At 45.8% G+C, this 23,206-nt stretch overlaps 1 protein-coding gene across 1 annotated transcript in view; it reads right to left on the reverse strand.

The window, feature by feature from the left end:
* Positions 1–3,631: 3,631 nt before the first annotated feature.
* The window catches only part of CFAP54 (cilia and flagella associated 54), a 219,965-nt gene continuing 200,390 nt past the window's right edge, over positions 3,632–23,206 (reverse strand). Inside the window, exons 63-67 of the mRNA XM_015416272.1 lie at positions 17,218–17,400; positions 8,626–8,732; positions 7,007–7,166; positions 5,214–5,291; positions 3,632–3,751 (exon numbers count right to left, since the gene is read on the reverse strand). Of these exons, the coding sequence (XP_015271758.1) occupies positions 3,632–3,751; positions 5,214–5,291; positions 7,007–7,166; positions 8,626–8,732; positions 17,218–17,400 (648 nt within the window). The remainder of the gene's footprint in view (positions 3,752–5,213; positions 5,292–7,006; positions 7,167–8,625; positions 8,733–17,217; positions 17,401–23,206) is intronic.

Consider the following 23,206-nt stretch of genomic DNA (forward strand, 5'->3'; position numbering starts at 1 on the left):
TTTTAAATAATCTGTTTTCCATTGAAGCACCTTAAATTATTGATTTTACTTAATAACCTATTAAACAGAAACCCAAGCTTACTGGACGCTTCAAAACTAAGGGATTCTTGCAAGAGATATGTCCATCTAATCTTCAGTAACAGTTTCCATGTGGCAACCTGTTGCAATCCATGTATACCCACTTCTTGCATATATAGCAACTATAGCATATATATAGCAACTAAGTTCTATATGTCTTAACTACAGTGCATAAAATGATCATTTACATTATCACTGAACAATCTAATACAAGGATGCTTTCAACCTACCTGCAGTAAACACTTGACTGTAATTGTTAAAGTATTTTAATGACCATATCAATTGTGTGAAATAACTGGGTTAGGACTAACATATTAGGAAGTTTAGGTTGACCTGACAATTGGATGTAATATGGAAATACCAGGAAAAGAGCACAGCAATCCTGTGCTGTGCCTGTGCCGCAGTGGCTGGCCATGGTGCAACTGTGGCACTGCTAGTAGCCTCTCAAAGGGAAAAGTTACACAGTGGATGTGTGGTTGCCCCCTGCTCACCAGTGGCCATGCTGTCCAGCAGGGCACCCACACTGTGTCACTCCCGTACCACCCCGGCTGGGACGAACAGGGTTGGGGGTGAAGGAGGGGCACAGAGGGATTCTAAGAGGTCTCCCAGCAGCCTCTTGATGCACACCTGACCCTAACCAATGTCCCTTGCGACACAAAAAGCCCCTCCATGTGCCCGGCAACTGCTGTCATGGACACTGCCAGGCCCTCCATCCATTGCTGGCCCCTGGTGAAGACTTTCCACCGCTCGCGACAGTTCTCCAACCACTCCTGCTCAATTGCCACCCACATGGAAAAAAGCATGGGAGGGACTGGGCCAGAAATGGGCCCCATGCCCTGAGACCTGGCGAGGGTCCAGGATCCCCCCTCCCGTGGGCCACCAGCAGCCATCACACCAGGTCCAAGGGAAGCTGTCCCACCACTGCTACCTGTTCCATCCCCCACTTAGCAGCAGAGCAGGACTACTACCATCTGAGGAAGCAGAGTCCACTCTATTGGATTTATACCCTGCCCTTCACTCGGAGTCTCAGAGCAGCTTACCCTTCCCCTCCCCACAACAAACACCCTGTGAGGTAGGTGGTGCTGAGAGAGCTCTTTCAAGAACAGCTCTGACAGAACTATGGCTTGCCCAAGGTCATCTCATCCAGCAGCTGCAAGTGGAGGAGTGGGGAATCAAACCTGGTTCTCCCAGATTAGAGTCTGTGCACTTAACCACTATACCAAACTGGACATCTCAATTTGAATGGCATGTCCAATCACCTGCTCTATGGCCATGCACTAGAAGGCATGGTGCCAACAGGTGATGGAACTGCTCCTGGTGATAGGGCAACACTCACATTTTCCACCACCAACTTGTACAGCGATGCCTTCAACTCCACAAGATGTGCCAGCTGCCATGACGGCCACACACAGGTGAATGCAGAGGTGAGCCAACCTACCGTGGGAAGACACAGATTCCCCTTTTCTGTCCTGCCCCTATGCTGCTGCAATGGCCATGAACCAACTGTAGGGGCCCACAGATGGCAGGCAGCAATTCACTGTGAGAGGGAATAGGAGATAGGACTTTATTAAAGGTAGCCAGTGCCGGCAGAGTAGCTGGATGGGTTCTCATTGCTTTCGGCTGCGAACCCATTCAATCGGCCATTGGTAGGGACACCTCTTCGATGGTCACACAAGGGGGAGACTTGGAGGTTGGCTGGTTCAGCACTCTTTCGAGGGCTGACTTCTGCTGGGAGAATGGCACCTTGTAGGCTTTGGGCTCCACAGTGGGGCTGGGGGCTCTCCCCATAGCATCAGCACATGCACTTGGGGGAGGGGAACAATGTGGAGCAGCTGCCAATGACTTGTCTGTCCTTAGTGTTTCGGTGGCCTCCATCTTGTGCTCCGGTGCAATCATCCATTCCCTCCAGGCGGTTGCACCTGGCAATTCCCAACCTGGATCAGCATTATGTCTGGACTGTCATGTGTTATGAGGGCAAGTCCATCAGCGCCTGCAAGGCTATCTGCTCCTGCAAGTGAATTTGTATGCCCATCTAGTGGGATCACCCAGCACTCTAGCTGGTGACTCACGCCAACTGCCAGACGCTCCAGAGCATGGAGGGGGGGCATAACAGCTGTCAATGAGAGCAGTCCAGTGCATGGTGAACTCTCGAAGTCTGCACACCAGGGAGCTGTCTTACAGCATTCTGTGCTGTGCACCCTGCTTCAGGGGTTGTGGGGCAACCTACTGGAACTATTTGTAAGACAGGGGGCCTGATTGGGTGCTGCAGAGAGGAGCGGTCGGCACAGAGAAGGGTGCTAATTGGGTGCGCACTTGGTCAGCATCCTGTGCTGCTTGTGTTCTTGTGGCCATGGCAGCATGGGGGGTTGTGTTATTCAACGCATCATGGGTGCCAGTGGACTATGCTGCCATTTTTACCAGTGCAATTTTGCACTTATTCTGGGGGGCATTCCCACCCTGAAAACACTTTGGGGGCAGCCTGATTGGTGACACAGACCCTGGAACGTCTACATCGACGCTATCATAGGGGTTCACACCGACAGTCCACCACTGGGCTGCCATGGTGCCTCTGTACCAGTGGAACTGTGTGGAATAGTGGTGCTCAAGCCCTGCACTGGCATAAATGGCCCTTATGCCAACATCAATCCCCTCGAATTCTGCTGTAAGTTCTAGTCCTCAAAAAAAGGATCAGGGCTGTGTTCAGCATTAAAAAGGCAGTATGGTATCAATAGCATCAAGCCATCTTTACTCTAAAGCTGCAAATTATACTCACTGCTGATGTATGGTTCCTCTACCAACCAGTAACTGTGTCAATTAAAGAGCAGAAAGCAGGTTGCTCTCTATTAGAATCCTAGTGGAGCTAACTAAATGTGAATAATACCAAAAACTCTGTATTTCTAGATTATCATAATATCCTCGTATTTATTTTCTCTTCATGGATGTCCCATTTTTTAAAACAGCAAAATATCCAATAATTAATGGCTCATGTTGTTTAAGTAGAAAAGTCATTGTTACAAAACTCCAGTTGCTTTTAATCAAGGAAGACTACAAAGGCAGTAAAATTGAAAGGCAAACATCTGAATTTTAAGAGAAATCAATAAAAGATATACAATAAAATGCTGCAACTGATTTAAGATTATTTACATTTAAACAGTTAAAAATGATAAAACTATTTCATTAGCTTTAAGGAAATCAAAACCTAGTTCATGTTGATCATGTTAATCTTATAAAATCTTAGGGGAAAAATAGTTCTACTAAAACAGGTATCAGTGCAACAAACAAAATCATACAATTCATGAAGAACAATGCTTGCCTTTAACCTTTTACAATAATAAGAACATAGGAAAATTAAGTTCAAAGAATATTGTTATAAGCTGTAAACAGCAACATTACAAACATATTACTTATAGTATTGCTAAATATATTTTGAAAATTACAGAGGATAATCTCCTGTAACAGGCAATTTGTTATCCCTTTCATTAAGACAAGATGTGAGTCAAAAACACCATCAAACTCCATTAAATGCACATCCATTTTTCTCTGTAAAGATCACTTAAGAGAGCAAAGAAACTATCCAGTTGAAAATATTCCCTGCTGTTATCACACAACCATTAGCTGGATCAAATAATTTCCATAAATTGTTTATTGCTGGTAAAGTGATGTCAAATGGAATCTGCCAAAAGGAGAAAAAAACCCACCATGAGCTAAGCAAAACAAATTATTTTAACAGAATGAGAAATGTAAATGTGTAATGCTGCAGGTACAGTCCCAAGACAGGCCCTGTGAGGAATATTGTCATTGGTCAGCAGTTTAAACAAGAGGGAGAGACTACTGCTCTGTGCGCATGAAAGAGCTTAGAAGGAAAGACCAACAGGCTGTCAGGAGGGTATCAGTGGCAAGCAGGGCCTGAGAAGGACAACAGCAACGCAGTTACCACCACAGCATGAGCGATGATTCCTCTGGAAGCCTACCCTACCTGCACTGGGGACTAGAGCGCACAGCTTGGGAAGAGTCAGAAACTATCCAATATGCAACATTATCTACTTTGTCCCTACTTCAGGGTCAGAAAAGGGATATTTACTTTCTCCAAGAAATAATGCTGAGGAAAAAGAGGATATTGTGAAGTTAGCAATTATTGTGGCAAAACCATTAGGGATGTGTTTGAGTCTAGTAAGGAAAGGAAATGTCAGTTTTAAAAAGTTTTAGGGGAAAATTTAAAAAGCATCATCCCAGAATATTTACTGAAATAACATATCAAATTTGCACCTTTAACATCACTTATTTTATTTCCTACTCCTTGCCTAAGGAAGGGCAGTAATATTGCAGGCAATAAAGAAATGGAGTAAATAATCATGCCAATACAAATATTTTTGTAACTTTTGGATGTAGATGTATGTATTAATAAAAACTAATGATAAAGAAAAACATGATGTAGAATCATAGAGTTGGAAGAGGCCATACAAGCCATCTAGTCCAACCACTGCTCAATGCAGGATCAGCCTACAGTGTCCCTGACAAGTATTTGTCCAGACGCTACTTAAAGACTGCCAGTGAGGGGGAGTTCACCACCTCCCTAGGCAGCCGATTCCACTGTTCCACAACTCTTACTATAAAAAAGTTTTTCCTAATATCCAGCCAGCACTTTCCTGCCCTTAATTTAAACCCACTGTTGCGAGTCCTATCCTCTGCTGCCAACAGGAACAGCTCCCTGCCCGCCTCAAAGTGACAGCCCTCCAGATACTTAAAGAGAGCAATCATGTTGCCCCTCAACCTCCTCTTCTCCAGACTAAACATTCCTAAGTTCCTCAGCCTCTCCTCATAGGGCTTGGTCTCCAGGCCCCCCGATCATCCTCATCGCTCTTCTCTGCACCACTCCATGTAAGATGTATACAATTTGGTAAAATAGTTTTTGTTGTTGTTCAGTCGCACACTCTTCGCAACCCCATGGACCACATTACGCCAGGCCCTCTTGTCTTCCATTGTGCTCCGGAGTTTGCTTAATGTCTTGTTCGTTGCCTCGATAACACTGTCTAACCATCTCATCCTTTGCCATCCCCTTCTTCTTTGACCTTCAATCTTTCCCAGCATCAGGGTCTTCTCCAGTGAGGTTTTTTTAAATTATCTCAATAACTTACCTCACTAATTGGAGTTGGTTGATTTGGACCAATGGACAACAAGGATTTGATTTCTGATAAACACTGCCTGACCATTTCCTGAATGTATCAAAGGAAGAGAACAAATGCAATTATTATATGATTTTAAAATACCGGATTGCAAAGATTCTTATTTGTGTTCTGACATAATTAAAAGTGCCCGTGTACTAACCCCTAGCTGCTGAAGATAGTCCCACGAGTCCTGCCATACCACTGCAGCCCTTTCCCCCTGCCATTCCAGTTGCACAGCCTTGGCATATCTCATCCTAGCCTTTTGCATCATGGTGCTGCACTTTCAGACTAGGATATGATTAGTCAGTGAATACGGAAAATGTGTATAAAATTCCCAGTGACCTAAAACAGCTTCAAAAAGTAGTGCTATTTCCATTTAAACCTACTGTACTATATGACTAGTTGATTTGGTATTTCAAGTCATTCAAAATATAGCTTTTCAGTAATGAAAACAGTTAGCTATTGTCTGTGCTGTCATAATATCCATCAGGAGAAATGACAGCATGTGCATCATTAATCATTTATTATAATAGATACAGAGGAACAACTGTCACCTGATAAAGGTCTCCTACTTTGAAAATAAACGTCTGCTTGCCTTGGCATTCATCAAGCAACAGCTATGCAGTAGCAATACTGCACATCACAGAAAGGTCTGGGCTGTCTCTTGATTTCTTTGGCGACAAAACTTTATTCAGGCTTGTTAATAAGACTAGGAAAATGGGGCTGACAAAAAAATTAAAATAAGAAATTCTAGGCTGCTTCTATGCCATATTTCTGTTTTTAGAAACCAGTGACCATCTCATACCAAGACGGGCAAACAGTTATTGAATGCATTGCAAAATAATAACAGATTTGAATTTAGGTTGATCAGGGAACTGTAGATGAAAAACATACACTCCTGTCTTGGTCTGCATACAGCTGCCCACAGCCCCAGCTTGATCTGGACACAAAGACCAGTACCTCCAGTCTATCAAAGAGTACTGCAGCTAGCATTTCTGTCTCAATCTACTTTTTTATCCCACTCTGTATTTTTAATATGATACTAATGGTGGCTACATACTGAACAAATAACTATACTTTTGTACAGGATACTTTTTATTGAATCTGAAGAGGATAAGCATATCAGGAAAATTTTGTTAGTTTTCAAGTAGTTCTGTTTTCTAGCCACCATGAGACAAATCTGCAGGCAAATTCAGAAGAGAAATGTTTATTTATTAAATTATTTATATCCCCCCTTTCCCTTGTGGCTCAAGGCAGCTTACAATTTTAAATTAAACCATCCATAATGCAATAAAATCCAATTACCCATGCATCCCCAGTCCAAGAAAATGCCTGCAGCTTAAATCCTACTCAAAGCCCTAGCAAATATAACAGACTTACAGCACTTTTAAGGACGGTGCCCTCCCCCCTCTTCCGGAAGCCCAGTCTTGAGCAAAGTCAAAGCTAAGGGAAACATGAGGGTAAAGGACACTGCCAGGGTTAACAGTCCACAGGAAGTTATGGTCCAGGAGCATCCCTGAGAAAGAAGGACTCTAGCAAAGTAGGGCAATCTGTACTGCACATGCCAACAAATACAAAAGGTAGGAGTAAGTAAGCAAATACAAGATTCTTAAGGTTCTTAAGAGTGGCTAATTGTGCCTTGAAGCAGATAAAAGTTGTCACGTGTGGGGTTTTAGGTCTCTTCCCAACTTTCAAGTTCACTAAGACAAAAATAAATGCCAAATATTATATCTAAGGAATGTCAATTATGAAAAATTATGTACCTCAGTTTTTTTATCAATCACCACTCTTTCAATAGTACTACGGGATTCTGGTGACAGAAAACTGTGTGTTTCGATTATCAGACGAGAACTCACGGTTGAGTGCATTAACATTTCAATTTTTTGTTTCAGATTGGACAATTTTTCACGCACAGCAACAACACTAAAATAATAGAATACTGTTAGTAGAATGATATTTTGAATATTATAGTAAAATTAATTCACTGAGTAATAACATCAGACTGAATGGGCTTTTCCTTTTTCATTGCTTTCCGTATTAGGAAGGCTTCCTTAAGACCTCTTCACAAGCAAGCTGCTGTTCCATGGGTTGTCCATGGTGCTGGAGTAACATTTAAATCTCACAAGAACATAAGCAAACCTCTCCTATTTATAATTATTTCTTTATTCCAATGTAGGATGTTAAGATTCTACTATCTTTTTTAATACCACACTTTTGTCTTTCAATTTAGATTAGGTTTCTCATTAGAAAATCTCTGGACATTTCCATAGAAGGGCTCTTGTACTGGAATTGCAATATTCCTTCATCTGGTTTTCTAGTAATTCATCCACTCTAGCCTCATAGATGCTACCATTACATTATTATTTCACAATTAGATTTTTGTTGTTGTTCAGTCGCACAGTTGAGTCTGACTCTTCACGACCCCATGGACCAGATCACGCCAGGCCCTCCTGTCTTCCGCCGTCCTCCGAAGTTGGCTCAATTTCATGTTCGTTGCATCTGTGACACTGTCTAACCATCTCATCCTTTGCCGTCCCCGTCTTTTTTGACCTTCAATCTGTCCCAGCATCAGGGTCTTCTCCAGTGAGTGCTCCCTTCTCATTTGGTAGCCAAAGTATTTGAGCTTCAGTTTCATTATCTGGCCTTCCAGGGAACAGTCAGGGTTGATTTCTTTTAGGATTGACTGATTTGTTCTTCTTGCAGTCCAAGGGACTCTCAAGAGTCTTCTCCAGCACCATAGTTCAAAAGAATCTATTCTTCGGCGCTCAGCCTTCCTTATAGTCCAACTCTCGCAGCCATACATGACTACTGGGAATACCATTGCTTTGACCATGCAGACTTTTGTTGGCAGGGTGATGTCTCTACTTTTTATCATGTCTTTCAGCATTTCTGACACCTAATACCAACCCTAATTATTTTGTTCTGTTTTATTTCATGTCACTACTTCTCAATTTTGCCAACTGTACAGCAGTTACAATTAATCTCCCTTTTGGGTCCCTCCTAGCTGAGATCAAAGGAGCTATATATGAAATAGAGTCTTACATTTTGTCTATTGTGTCCACCCCAGCCATCTCATCCAATTGAAGCCCTTTATACCCTCAAAAGACCAAGCCTAAAAGTCAGAAAGTGGTAGATACAACAACATGATGGGGATGTGGGAGATGGGGGGAACCAGCAACCCCCTTGGAAATGTGAAAGTGCTTTCCACGTGCACATGGGGCTCTTTGAATGCTAGCCATTGTTTTCAAATACTAATAAACAGTTATTACATCTATGCAGTTTGACCAATATATGATATAACTGTTCACAGCAAGCATATAAAAATGTTCTATCATGTACAATGAAACATGCAACAAAGGCTGAAAAGACTGGACAAAGTTACCTATTCAGTGGAATCCACAAATAACCACAAAACACATTGGCTGAATGGAAACTTGTGATGCTGATAATTTTGACTGGTTTTACATTGTAAGCATAAACAAACAAAACCTAAAGGAAAAAAGAAAATATACACAATATAATACACTTGTCGATTCAAGGGTAATATCTTTTTTTTGCCCATCCCATTTTGATATGCTGCAATTACAGTACTAAAAGAAATTAATTTGTCAAAGCATTACTCAAATATATAAACAGCTGCTAGTCTGCTGCATTACTAGTTGCACAACTGAATGTGGAAAGCAGTATCTAAGAGCCAACAACATCCAGGCCTTCTCCATTGCCACTGGAAGTCTTTGGACCCTGTTGTTTCCTTGCTGGCCTCTGGCACATCTAGAGTCATTGATAGGGGAGGGAGAGCTTTCCGTAGGACTGTATCTGGATTGTCAAGGGACCAGTCCTGAGAATCTCATTTTAGTTCATTATACCATTGAACAGCACTACTCCAAAAACACCTGATTTCATAAACATGGAACACATCTTTCAAGTCAGTGATATTTAATAATATATGTGGATCCTATGTAAAACAAGGTTGCACTTACGTGTAACCACTGTTCATCGAGTGGTATTCTGTGCAGGCACCCATGGGACTGCGCTTCCACAGGCCAGCCGTGGATAGGAGCTAGCAAGTTATATCAAGAAGTTTCTAGAGTCCCAGGAGTGCTCTCCCTCCCTTCAATGTGCCTCGCAGGACCATTGTTAGGATTTTATTTTTCAGGGGGCTTTCAAATTTTTCAAGGGGCTGCCAAAGGAAAGGAGGTAGAGAGGGTAGCAGAAGACCCATCTTAGGACTCATCCTGAGCCGGCTCTGGTCCATACTGCTAAAAGAAAAACGTTTTAAGCTTTCATATGGTGCCTGTTTTTCATGGCTGAAATGGAACTGGAATACCGAACATGGCACTTGACAACGCTCCAGCCCCGCTGCACCAGTTCAGGCTTCCAAACTTCCCAACATTCGATGCCCTCCCTCCTTACTCTGTCGCCTACTGTTAATCACCATGATGCAGAAATGGTCAAAGGAGAGCTGTGTACCCTGGTCCGAACTCAGAGGGGAAAAGCCACATGTGGGAAAATGTTTAACCCCACCTCGCCCGTGGCTGAACACACATTGGAGACAGCCGGGCAACACTGCCATTCTCTGTCAGTCAACAGCTCTGCCTCTCTGTACCCAGCCCTGCAAGGCAGGCTTGGGCACTTTGCTTTAACCCTTCACCTCCTGCTGCTTCGGTGGTTTCCCTCCCCTCCCCTCCCCTCCCCACCTGCCCAGTGGCTTGGCCGCAGCGGCAGCAAAGCTGCCTGGTGCCCTGTTGTGCCCAGGGTGGGTGATGTAAAGGGCAGCAGCAATGAGGCGATGGAGCACTCCTCCCCTTCCCAGCCTAGCAGCAGAAGGAGGAGGGTGCCCTTTTGAGGGAGGGGTATGTGAGCTAAGTGCCATAGCAGAGGGAACCACACTCTCCTGGACAAGTATGGGGCTAAGAGAATGCAGGGTGTTCTGTCTGTCTGTCTGAAATTTAGCCACTACTTTGCGGAGGAGTCCAAATGGAGGAAACATCTAATAAAGGTGGCCATGCCACTGGAACGCATCTCCCGTTGAACTGTGGTCTGTTGCTGCCCTGGAGCAAAAAAGGTTGCATTTGGCATTGGCCGCAGAAGCAAACAGGTCTATTTCCAGGAAACCCCACTTCTGGAAGTTGGGAATGAGATGCTTGATTTTGATTAATCACTCGTGGGACACAGAGACATCACTGCTCAAGATGTCTGCTGGAGTGCTGTGTATCCCTACTATATGAATTGCTGAGAGGTGGACATCATGTTCTATGGCCCAGTGCCAAATTTGTGATGCTTCTATGCATAGCTTGATGGATCCTGTGACCCCATTTGTTTATATAAAGTTTTGCCGTTGTGTTGTCTGTGTGAAACAAAAATAAAGGGACCGTGATGTAATTAGACTAACTGTAAAAAGGAAAACAACAAGCACCGTGTAGCAAATGATACTTGTACTATTACATCAATAAATAAATTGAAATGTTTTATACACTCATTGATTCAGGCCATTATTGAAACTTGCAGACATCAACATCTCCTATGTTTACATTTGTTTAAAGAATTAATAATGTTGCACACAAAGCAACTAGTGCTGACTAATAGCAGCGGATGGGTAAGTCACAACTTTCAGTGAACAAATACAAAAAGAATTGTTTCCAGACTGTGTTGAAGTATTACAGACTGATGATCGCTAATAACAGAAGTTTGCAGGCAGTGGAAACTGCGACTCTGAAGAAGACCTCATGAAATGGGCGGAAATCCAGATGCTTGTCAGTTGCTTGGATTTCTATGAGAAAGGTTTTTATCTGTATTTTACAGTTGGCGTCTGGAAACAATGCTTTTTGTATTTGTTCATTGAGAGGCGTGACTTACCCATCTGCTGTTTTCAGTCTGCACTAGCTTGTTTCTGTGCAACATTGTTAATTCTTTAAACAAATGTAAACATTGGAGATGTCGATGTATGCAAGTTTCAGTAACGGTCTGGCTTCCTGCATAGGAGGCTGTGCAGGTTGAATTTTGAAGACATCTTTGTCCAACGTTGGTGGAGATCCCTGGTGCCATCTTGACAGTGATGGAGTCTTTGGCACTGAGGAGAGTTCGGCATCAATTGGACTCAGGGATTGCTGGAGAGGGGGTGTCAACATTGGCCCTTTCAGAACTGTACGTCAGTCTCAAGATTGCTCCCGATGCCAGTGTCGCATGCGGAAAGCTTTCTGACCTCAAGGAGAAGTTGATAGTTGTGAAGGTGATATTGGGAATGGTCAGTACTGAGATGGCAGACCACAGAGAACATGCCAGCGACTTGTGGCATTTTTTAACTTCTTTCTCGCCTTTTTGGCAGGTGGCTCAGAGCTGGATTGCATTAGGGAAGCTGTCTTGGGTGGATGTATGGAACTCACTGAAGGAGCCCTTGTCACTGCTTCAGAACCTGCTTCGCCATTTTCTACAGTAAGTTGTGTGGCTCCCAACGCCTTTTCCCACAAAGCTGCCTTTAATCTTGCCACTCTTCCCTCCCTGGCCTTAGGAGTTAAGGTGGTGGCAGGCTGAGCACGAAGCCATATCATGGCCTTCTCCAAGGCACGAGACACAATCTGTGTTCATTATTTTGTGCCATTTTAGCACCACAGCCCTCATATTTTTCAAAAAGTGCCATCTCACCAAAAAGTTGAGGTGATTTTTAGCCAGTCAGTCTGGGACATCATATGTCCAGCTTGCTGAAAGCTGTCGTCTCCTTACAGTGGCAAGAAGAGAACTGAGGGAGAAGTGCTCCCCCCAAGATCATGTGACCATTTGGGCAGGAAACTATATGAGGCACGCTGAAGGGAGAGGAGCACTCCTGGGACTCAAGAAACTTGTTGATATAGCTTACTAGCTCCTCTCCGTGGCCAGTCTGTGGAAGCACAGTCCCATGGGTGCCTGCACAGAAGTCACGAAGATGAACTGATTAACTCCAATGAGATCAAAAAATATTGTAACACAAATTCATCATTCTTTGGTTCTACATAAACCGTATTTCTTCAAATGCATTCCACATAGTAAGCCAGCTGTAGTCTTCATATCCTTTGCTTGCTTAGAAATGGCTGTCGTCTTAAGATCAGGGCATGCTTTGAACCAGTTGTTTTTCCTTATACTGATTTCTCTATATGCATAATCCTTGTGATATGAAACACAGTGACAGTAGGAAATTATTACATCACGACACTTTTGCACATTCTCTATTACATCAGAAAGTTTTCTGTGAAGCTGTGTAGTGACATTGTCCACCAAGCCACAATAGAAAGGGCAAATCTAAGGGAGGCCATCAATAATTTATACCAGCACACTTGTGCAAGGCATTTGTAATTGTCTTATTTCAAAGGTACAGAGTTCCTTGATTACTGATGTGCTTCTGAATGCCACCAACACCCAGTTTTACAGAACCTGTGCAATCAATGCAAATTAATCTTGACTATCTATGACAAAATGTGTTACGTACTGGGTTCTCCGCATAGAAACGACAGACGCTCAGTGATTATCAGCTCATAGTTTACTGTACACAGCACAACAACACCAGCCAGAGCGGCCAACTATATACAACCCCCGGGGGCACACCCACCAGTCCCACTGGAAGGTTTGAACTTCCCGCCACAGTTCTGATAGGGGCTAGTTGGAAAGCTCAGGATCCTAGTCCCTATTGTCTAAAGGAACCAAGCTCGGGTTGCATACCACTAGCGCCTAGTGGTGGTCAGCGGACATAACACCCCTCCCCCCATAGTTCGAGCCCAGCCTAGGTGACATAGTCCTTGAGATAGGCTGGGGGTCGGTGCTCTCACGTGGAATGCCTTGGAGCAGGAACCAGGGCATCGGGAGCCCTGGTGGGTGGCAGTACTGGAGGGCTCAGCTGCGGAGGTGGAGGAGCCTCTTCTGGCACCGGTGCAGAGGCAGGCAGCCTGTAAGCTTGCTCCTGCGAAGTGCCATCTGCGGTTTCGACATTGGGGCCGTCTGGCAGGTCCGCGTCAAGGTTACCTGGAGTGGGGCATTCTCTGAAGATGGGAGCAGACGCCATCTCAGCTGGTCGACATTCCACCGCAGGACCTGGCCATCTTTCATGGAAACCTCGTAGGACACGGGACCAGTGACATGTAGTATTCGGCCAGCTAGCCATGGGAAGCCTTGACCATAGTTCCGGATGTATATGGCATCCTCCGGAAAGAACCCATGCAGCACCTCCCTCTGCTCGGACAGACTGCACGACTCCGGGGCCCTATCAGGGTGTAGTCAGTCCAAGAGAATTGCGGGCCGCCGGCCCATCAGGAGTTCTGCCGGACATTGGCCGTTGATCAGGTTGGGAGTGATCCACTGCACCAAGAGGAAACGGGCCAGACGGAACTCCAAGTCCCCCTCCGTCAGGCGACTCAAGGCTTCTTTAGCGGTGTGCACCATCCGTTCTGTCTGTCCATTGGTGGCGGGGTGGAACGGGGCAGACATCATGTGTCTAATCAGGTTGCTGCGGAGGAACTCCTGGAACTCTATGGATGTGAACGCCGACCCGTTGTCCGAGATGATGCTGTCTGGCAGCCCGTGGGTCGCGAAGATCCGACGAAGGGCCCGGATACTGATCTTGGAGAAGGTGGCGAAGACAGGGCTGTTCTTCAGCCACTTCGAGTAGGAGTTGACCATGACCAGAAATAGCAGTCCATGGAATGGTCCGGCAAAATCGATGTGGAACCTTGACCACAGAGTCCTGGTGGACTCTCAAGTTTGTGTGGGTGTGTTCGGTGGAGACGGCCAGACGGTTTGGTACGTTTGGCAGCGCTTCACCCAAGCTTCACCATATGTAACTCCTGGCCAGGGCCTTCATGCGAACTATCCCCAGGTGGGCTTCATGTAGGGCCTTTAGGACATGATCACACAGGGCGCTGTGAACGACCACCCTGCCCCCATAGCAAGCATCCCTTAAGGGCGGACAACTCATCCCAGCATCTTGTGTAGGCCGGTAACTTGGGGCCTGCTGTGACCATGGGCCACCCCCTCACCACCCAGCCCAGAACTTGGGAGAGGATCGGGTCCCTGGCCGAGTGGCAAACAACGTCCCTGGCCTGAAGGGGAGACTCTGGGAGGTCCTCGACCTGCAGGACGTGGTGCGCCGGTGCTGGGTCGGCCTTGACTAATGGCAGGGGTAGGCAGCTAAGGGTGTCAGCATGACCCATAGCCTTCCCAGGTTGGTGCTCAAGGGTGTAATTGTAGCCGGACAAAAAAAAATGGACCACCGGAGGACCCATGGTGAGAGGACCTGTGGCATCTGACGGTCCACAGCGAAGAGGCCTAGAAGTGGGCAATGGTCCGTGGCGATGGTGAAGGGCCGGCCATAGATGAAGTCATGGATCTTCTTAACGCCTGCCACTATAGCTAGACCCTCGCGGTCGTTCTGGGTGTAGTTCCTCTCCACCACCGACAGTGTCCGGGAGTAGTACACGACGGGCACTTCCCACCCATCTGGGAGCCGGTGGGCAACACAGCACCGACGCCATAGGGGAAAGCATCACAAGCCAGAACCACTGGCAAGGATTCATCAAAATGCGCCAGGACTTTATTAGAGATTAGCAGCGCTTTGACCCCCTTGAAAGCGGCAGCCTGGTGGGGATTCCAAGTCCAAGGGGCTTGCTTATCCAGGAGGTGATGCAAGGGCTCAGCTACCGCCACCTTGTGGGGAAGGAAGACATGGTAGAAGTTCAAAAGGCCCAGGAACGCCTGGAGTTCCGCCTTGGATTGGGGCAGGGGAGCTTCCACGATGGCCTTTATTTTGTCCTGGGCCTTTATTTTGTCTTGACCCGGACCTGGATTTTAGGGGCTGAGGTCTGGCTGGGGAGTCTAAGTATCTGTGCCTCCAGTTCACTGGCAAGGAGGTAGAGCTCTTCCTGGGATGCGTCATCTTCATAGTGAGCGGTAGATCCACAGTCCTGCTGGGGTTGCGATGATGAGGCCCAGGACCCCCAGGAACAGCAGGCCCGGGCAATGTGGCCCTTGCAGCCACAGCTCCGGCATACCGTGTCCCTGAGCGACACATTTTTCGGTCGTGCTAGTCTTCACATTTGGCACATTTCTGTCGACCATACTCCTTGGCATGGTGCAGGTCCTGAGTCACATCTCCAGCCAGAATGCTGGATCCAATGTACCTCTTCCTCCACTTGGTCTATGGGTCAGCGCTGGTCCAGTGTGCGGTGGTCGATGCAACAGGGTGCGACCTCTCCCAAGCCACGGCGGTGGCAAGGGCTGATGCGAGGATGCATTTCTCGTCCTCCAGGATCCGCCGCTGGAGCTTCTCGTCGCTTAGCCCACATACCAGTCTGTCATGGAGGATTGTGTCGAGTTGGGCTCCGAAGGTGCACTCTGAGGCGAGCCAGCAGAGCTCAGCCAGGTACACCGCGATGGACTCACGCGATTGCTGTTGCTGGGAGTGGAAATCCATGTGGCACGCTATCTCCGATGGCTGGGGAACGAAGTTGTCCTGGAGCTTCTTAATGATGTCCTCGAATGTGGACTCGGACAGCTTGGTGGGAGCGAGCAAGTTGTGAGCCAGCTCCATGGCGGCAGGGCCGCAGGAGCTGATGAAGAGGCCCTTCTTCCTTCCTTCATTGGTGACCTCGTAAAATGCCAAGAGGGACTTGAGTCCCTCGACCCAGGCTTCCCAGTGATGAGGCTTGCTCAGGTCAAACGGATGGACTAGTCCCGCTCCCGGAGTGACTGCCATCATGCTGCGTGGTTGTGGCAGGGAAGCGGCTTGCGCGCCTTTGGTGCTCATCAGTTGGAGCAGCGGCAATTCCTGGTCTTCCTCTGGCGCCCCAGCAACCCGGCCTGCTCAACGAGATCCCACCTTCATCGCCATTGTTGCATACTGGGTTCGACGCGTAGAAACGACAGACGCTCAGTGATTATCAGCTCATAGTTTACTGTACACAACACAACAACAACAATACTGGCCAGAGCAGCCAACTATATACAATCCCAGGGGCACACCCACCAGTCCCATTGGAAGGTTTGAACTTCCCGCCACAGTTCTGATAGGTGCGAGTTGGAAAGCTTAGGCTCCTAGTCCCTATTGTCTAAAGGAACCAAGTTCGGGTTGCATACCGCTGGCACCTAGTGGCGGTCAGCAGACATAACACAATGGATGCTGATTCTCTCCCTGATACTATTAGACTATTGGATTCATCACCTCCAGCACAGTCTTCTCTAGCATTAGTTCTCAAAAGTCTTTGGCAATGGTCCCTCTCAGCTCTGCTATTTGAGATCCTTTAACTACAGGTATCAGGAACTGACTCTGTGACCTTCTGCAAGCAAACGTCTGCAAGCACTCAGCTAGGTCTCCCCTACAAAAACAGCAACAGTGTTACTACACAGGAACAGACCACAAATGTCAATGACCCTATCTACAATCTGATTTGTGATTATTCCTCATCTTATTTATTTATGAGTATTTACAATCTCATCTTTCTGCCTTCTCAGGCAGAAGTCAAATACAACATAAAATATACTAAAAATGCAGTCCAATTATACAGGAAGACAATTGCAGCTAGCCCTTCAAAAATCTTCCAGAACACAAAATAGCTTCAAGCTTGCTCAAAAAATTTGCAGGGATGGTGCCAATTTCACCTCCAGGAGAGAGTCCACAGCTTGAGGCAGCCAAAAGGGTCCTCCCACAAGTAAATGTCAACCTCACTAAGGATAAGATGGGTTCATCAACCTCAAGGTTCATGCAGATTGATATACATGGAGGTGATCCTTCAAGTACCTAAGAAGCAGTATCAGCATATGGATATGAAGAGATTAACTGGAATATCTTACATCATAGCTGAATTAATGTAGAATTTAAAAAAAGAACAGTTCAATTTTAATGTTTGATCTGTCTAGAAAATAATACAGCATCCAGCACCCCCTGCATTTAAATTTTACTGCATACGCACATCATTCAAAAGTAAGTATCATGGCAGTTCTTATTTTGAACGCATACCATAGTCTCTCCTTTTGATGATTTCTCCACAGATGGCAGATACCACTGCACACAAAGTTCTTTGAGAGAAGTACAAGTTGCTTTGTTGTCAAAATAACCTTCGGTCTGAGAGCTGCAAGAACTAGAGGAAGATACTTCTGCGGCTGATGGTTTATAGGACATTCCAATAGATTCTGAAGTTGACTGAAAAAAATATAGCCAAAGCATAGCATTATAATTTTAAAAATGCTTTTCCCTAACATAAACCATATATGACCCCTATGCATTTGTTCAGTGCATCTGCACCTCACTGCAGAGACATGTTATGAAATTAGCTTATTATATAAATCAGGTAAAACTGGAGCTCTTTTCCCTTTTGCTTGGGAAAAGTTATTAAACACAACGAGGGAGTTTTTCATGAAAAAAATGAATAACTAATTATAAGCAGCATAATAATGAAATTTCCAATCCTGTTTTTCAGGGTTCCTTTAAAAAATTGGTAACTAAGGCTGCAATCCTAAATACACTTATTAGGGAGTAAGCCCCATTAAGCTGAGTGGAACTTATTTCTGAGTAAACATGCCTAAGGGTTGCATTGTAACACACTAGATGGAAACCCAAAGCCGACTTTCCAAAATCATTAACAATTTCAGAAAGGAATTGTTTTAAATATGTTTTTCCTTTCTTCTCATGGTCAGGAGAACACACGGAATACCATTTCCTTTTGAATGATGGTCAATTTCTGATGGCACTTGAAGGGTGAAGGCAAGTTTTGAACACTTAAAATATGTACATAGTAAGCATTAACATCAGCATTACCATCTCAAGATAAATGGACAGCGGACAGTAAAAAGGCATTGTAAAATAACTAGTTCAATGCTTCTTGGAAGCAGTGGGATGAAATGAATAAACATTTTGGACCTACTGCCATTATGTTCCAGCCGTCCTTAACCTCAAAGTCCTCAAAGGAACCGTGACTGTGTGGTTTAGTAAATAAACCATTATGAGTACATAAGAACAACAGAGAAACATTAGTACTGCAAAACTCTTTGCTGCAGAGGACTGTTAGTAGAATCATCTGGAGCAAGCTAATCTTTACGCCTCCGTGCTGTGCAAAATAAAACCTTCAAGAATGTCAGTATTTTTAAATTTGATTTGCACTACATAATGTATCAAATAATCCCAAAACCTGTAATTTACAATGCTAGTTCTACATGGTTCAAGTTTTTATCATTGTTGCAGACAATATATGTCTTCTAAATAAAACAATATCTGAAATGTAACTATGGAGACATTGGATACTGATCTGGAATATAGTTGAATCTGTATTAATAAAGCTTTCTGGAACTAGAGAGTTGCACAGGGAACTTCTATACGTGACAGAAAGGGGAGTTATGGGGTCACCTAAAAATGAAGAGAACTTGTGGGGGCAATCTTTAATTCAGTTTAGGAGCTGTGACAGAAGGGGGGGAGGTCCCATTATATGTGCAGAAGCACTTTAGACTGAAGGAGACATATGAATTCCATCCTGTGTAGAGTCCTATGTTCTCTCCACAGAAATTTACGGCTTTCTGATTTATTTGGAAGTTTTTCAAATTATTTGCACAGAATATAATGAGCCCACAGGATATCATGGAACGCTTGCTGTGGTAGTAACAACAGCTTAAATAAACCCTCAATATTTGATTAGCTGATTATCTTCTTTGTATGTCTGTGCAATAGTTTCACAATTCAGGAAAACAATAAGAGCATTACATAATGGACAAGGATTAATTTATTTTATCCCTAAAATATTTTAGTACATATGCTAGACTGCAGAACTTTGTCATTTAGCATAAAAAACTTGTAAAAAGTCCTTGTTACAAATTCACAATAAAATAATACTTTATTATTCATTGGGCTAGCCATTTAGTTTGCAAATAGGAACCGCCTGTTTCAGCTCAATTCTTCATATTCTGTGTACTATCATAGAATGAAATAAACTGTAACATGAACAAGTGAGTCTATTTTTAACACATCTTTAATCATAGGGTTATCTGAAAGTTTTAGGATTCTTTGGCAATACATGAAATGCTTTGAAATATAAGTGGATCTGTGGTTATTTTATGTATATAACAATGATCCCTTCACAATCCACACAATCCATTTGTTTGCTACAGAGAAAGCAAGTTTAAACACCAAGTTATAGAAGGATGTCTTGAGGGCAACTTATCAGCAGTGCTTACAGAGTACAAATGGCACAGGAACCTCCAGTAGTTCTTGATGTCTTTAAAAGTTATCTCCATGGAAATGGCGTGCAAGAGGATTTACTGCCAACATTCCGCCAAATATATCCTAGACTCAGTTGCAAAAACCTGGAGACATGGCTGAAAGAAGGATATAGGGATGGGAGGAGAGGACAGAATTTCCTTCTCCTTTTGTTGTATCCCTCACCTGCTGGCAGGCACTGGTGACCATTCCACAGTGTCTCCGATATATCTGCCCTGGTAAGTTACACTTCATTAAACAGTATTGGTGTATTTTTTTCCTATTTTGGTCTAGTGTACTGCATTTGTACTTACAGTGAATCAGTGAATCCCTAAACTACATTTTTTAGTAACATCAAGATTTTCTACTAGCATCCTACTTTAAAAAGAACTTTGGGCAGCTTACATATAAAATAATATTAAACGGGTAAAATAATAATATATTATCAAAGTACAATAAAACAAAATGAGTAAAATAGGTAATATTAAAATAGAAGCTATTAAAATCCCTCCCATGGATTGTCCAAGTCCAGTTTACAGATTATATGCATCCATCACTCATGACAAGTATAGATTAGTCACAGTACATTTTCCAACTTTTAGCTGTACACGTAAACATCTCTGGTGTACAACTAATAAATGTATTTGTGAAGTAGCCTTCACTGGCACTGGATGTGAACTTCAAATTACACTACTAAAATGGAATTACAGTGGAGAAGTGCTCACAGAAGAAAGCACACTGATCCTAGTTCAGCAGTTCGAGACCCGAGTGTGCCGCATGACGGAGTGAGCTCCCGTCTCTAGTTCAAGCTCCTGCCAACCTAGCAGTTCGAAAGCAAGAAATTGCAAGTAGGATCTGGCAGGAGAGATGGAAGTAATCTTTGCATGCTTGTGGGTCTTTCTCTGCAATGTTGCTGCTGCCACAGATAACTAGTTTATTCCTTGTGCCAAATTAAATTAAAGCCAATTGCTCAATTTCATGTCCATTGCATCAATAACACTTTCATCGTTTGCCATCCCTTTCTTCTGTTACCTTCAATCTTTCCCAGCATCAGAGTCTTCTCCAGTGAGTGTTCCTTTCTCATTTGGTGGCCAAAGTATTTCAGCTTCAGCTTCAGTATCTGGCCTTCTAGGGAACAGTCAGGGTTGATTTCCTTTAGGATTGACTGATTTGATCTCCTTGCAGTCCAAGGGACTTTCAAGAGTTTTCTCAAGCACCATAATTTGAAAGCATCTATTCTTCGGTGCTTGGCCTTCCTTATGGTCCAACACTTGCAGCCATACATTACTACTGGGAATATCATCGCTTTGACTATATGGACTTTTGTTGGTAGGGTGATGTCTCTACCTTTTATTATGCTATCTAGGTTTGCCATAGCTTTCCTCCCAAGGACCAGGCATCTCTTAATTTCATGGCTGCAGTCACCATCTGCAGTGAACTTGGATCCCAGGAATGTGAATTCTGTCACTGCTTCCAAAACTTCCCCTTCTATTTGCCAAGGAGTGATGGGGTTGGATGCCATAATCTTAGTTTTTGGGATACTGAGTTTCAACAACAACAAATTAAGATGGCGGCGCGGCGGGGTGCTTGTGCTTGCACGCCCGCCGAGGAAATCTAAAAAATGTGCCGAGAAACAGCGTTTGGGCACTCCAGAGCTGGCCGAATTAAAACTCTGGGCTCCCGGTATATGGGGGAAAGCTGCAAATCCCCTTACCTGTGTCAGCGCCAGCGCCAGTGCCGCAGGGTTTGGCGGCGGAGCCTCCCTGGGCCGGCGGCCTGCAGAGCTTGTGGAGCGTGGTGCCGTGTGGCGGGCCCTCGGGCAGAGATACGGCCGGCGGCGGGCCCCTGACGGCCGGCGCCTCTGGGGCGCGGCTCGTTGAGAGCAGGCCCTGAGTGGCGGAGCCTCAGGCGCGGCCGGGGGAGGCGACGGCGGAGCCCCTGGGTGACCTCGGAGCAGCGGTGGGCCCTCGGGCGAAGACGCGGCCGGCTGGCGCTTCGAGGGGGGCGCGGCTGCCGAGAGCGGCCTCCGGGCGGCGGAACCTCGGACGCGACTAGCAGGGCGGCGGAGCTCCCGGGTGGTCTCGGGCTCGGAGCTTGGAGCGGCGGCCGGTGTTGGGGCTTGTCAGGAGAGGGCCCAGGGTGACGGGACCCGGGCCGACGCGGAGGTGTGACTGGTGGAGGCGGCGGCGGAGCTCCTGGACGGCCCTGGACCAGAAACAGCGGAGGGAGACACCTTGGGACCGCCGGGAGTGTGAAGCGGCTGCCGAGGTGTTTGGCGGCCCTGGCGGTGGTGAGCTCGCGGCGAGGTGGAGCGAGCCAGTGGAGTCGCCCGGAACAGCAGCCCCCCCCCGACCTTGAGACCCCTGGCCGGCTGATGGTCGATAGGGAACTGCCGCTGCTTTGGGGCGCAGTCGAAGGAGGTGGATGGGGTAGGATGACCAGCAGAGCCCCTTGGGAGGTCGGGAGACGAAGTCAGGTCCACAGTTTTGTGGCAGGGGAACGGCCCTGCGTGAGAGGGCGAAGACCGGTGGAGTGGCCCTGTGAGAGAGGGCGAAGACTGGTGGAGTGGCCCTGTGAGAGAGGGCGAAGGACGAGGGAGTCCCCCTCCCCCTCCCCCTACTGCCCTGTGGTGTGGTATGGCCCTGTGAGAGAGGGTCAAGATCGAGAGAGCCCCCTACTGTACTGTACTGTTCTGTGGTGGTGGAGTGGTCCTGTGAGAGAGGACGAAGACTGACAGAGCCTGAATACCAGTGTGTGGAGTGCCTGGGAACGTTTAGACTTATAAGATCTGTGATTTAGGGAGAGAAGTGGGGTTGTTGTTTGAAATTAATGAGTGGGCCCGATAGTGATTCCTGTTGTACTGGATGGAAGAATGGATGTGAATGGATGGTGGGACGCTAGTGCCAGTAGCTAAATGAGAATGATTGGTTGTGATTGCCAGGTTTTTTAGGAATGAATTATGATAAGTTGAACTGTTACTACCGTTACTGTTTAATTTGTTAGCAACGATTTGTTTTAAATTCAGTTATTGTATTAAGCTAACGATCATTCTGTGAATGAAGTTGTAATGATAATAACCCTTCTATGAATGGGCAGGTTGGGGTATAGGGTAGCAGCGGTCTTTAGAAGATCAACCTAGGAGTGGTTGAGGATTAGACCTGGTGGGGTTAGAGCGGGGCTATATACTGTGCACTAGTGAACTATTGGATTATTATTTTTATTTTTTGTACTGCAGGGAACCAGTTAGTATAAAGTAGGGGGGGTCAGAGTAAGGACCATTTTTGACTAAACGTGATCAGACCTACGCTGTTGGAAGCCGTCTGTTGGTGATTGTAGTTAAAACCAGCAGTAGTGACTACGGAATTGACCGGTGGTTACAGCTATGCCGGCGCAGCAGATTCCGGTGCTCTTGGGGAGGGGAAAGTATAGCGGTGGGTCTAGGCAGAATATCAAGGGAAGGGCTCTGAGAAACAGAAAAGCTCGGTGCCCTTCCAGCCTACGACCCATCCCAAGGGAGGTCAGCAGTGGGGCTCGGATGATGAACCCCTCTCCTTCATTGGTGTATTGTAACGCCAGGTCTATTAACAACAAGACGATGGTCCTTCGGGACTTCGTCATGGAACAGCAAGTAGACCTGGCGTGCATGACCGAGACCTGGGTGCGGGACGGGGAGACTGTTGCTCTCTCCCAACTTGCCCCGCCTGGGTTCTCGGTCGTACACCAATCACGGACTAAGGGGCGGGGGGGAGGAGTGGCGTTGTTC

Source organism: Gekko japonicus, unplaced genomic scaffold (genome assembly GCF_001447785.1).
Source record: "Gekko japonicus isolate JY-2015 unplaced genomic scaffold, Gekko_japonicus_V1.1 scaffold648, whole genome shotgun sequence".
NCBI lineage: Eukaryota > Metazoa > Chordata > Lepidosauria > Squamata > Gekkonidae > Gekko > Gekko japonicus.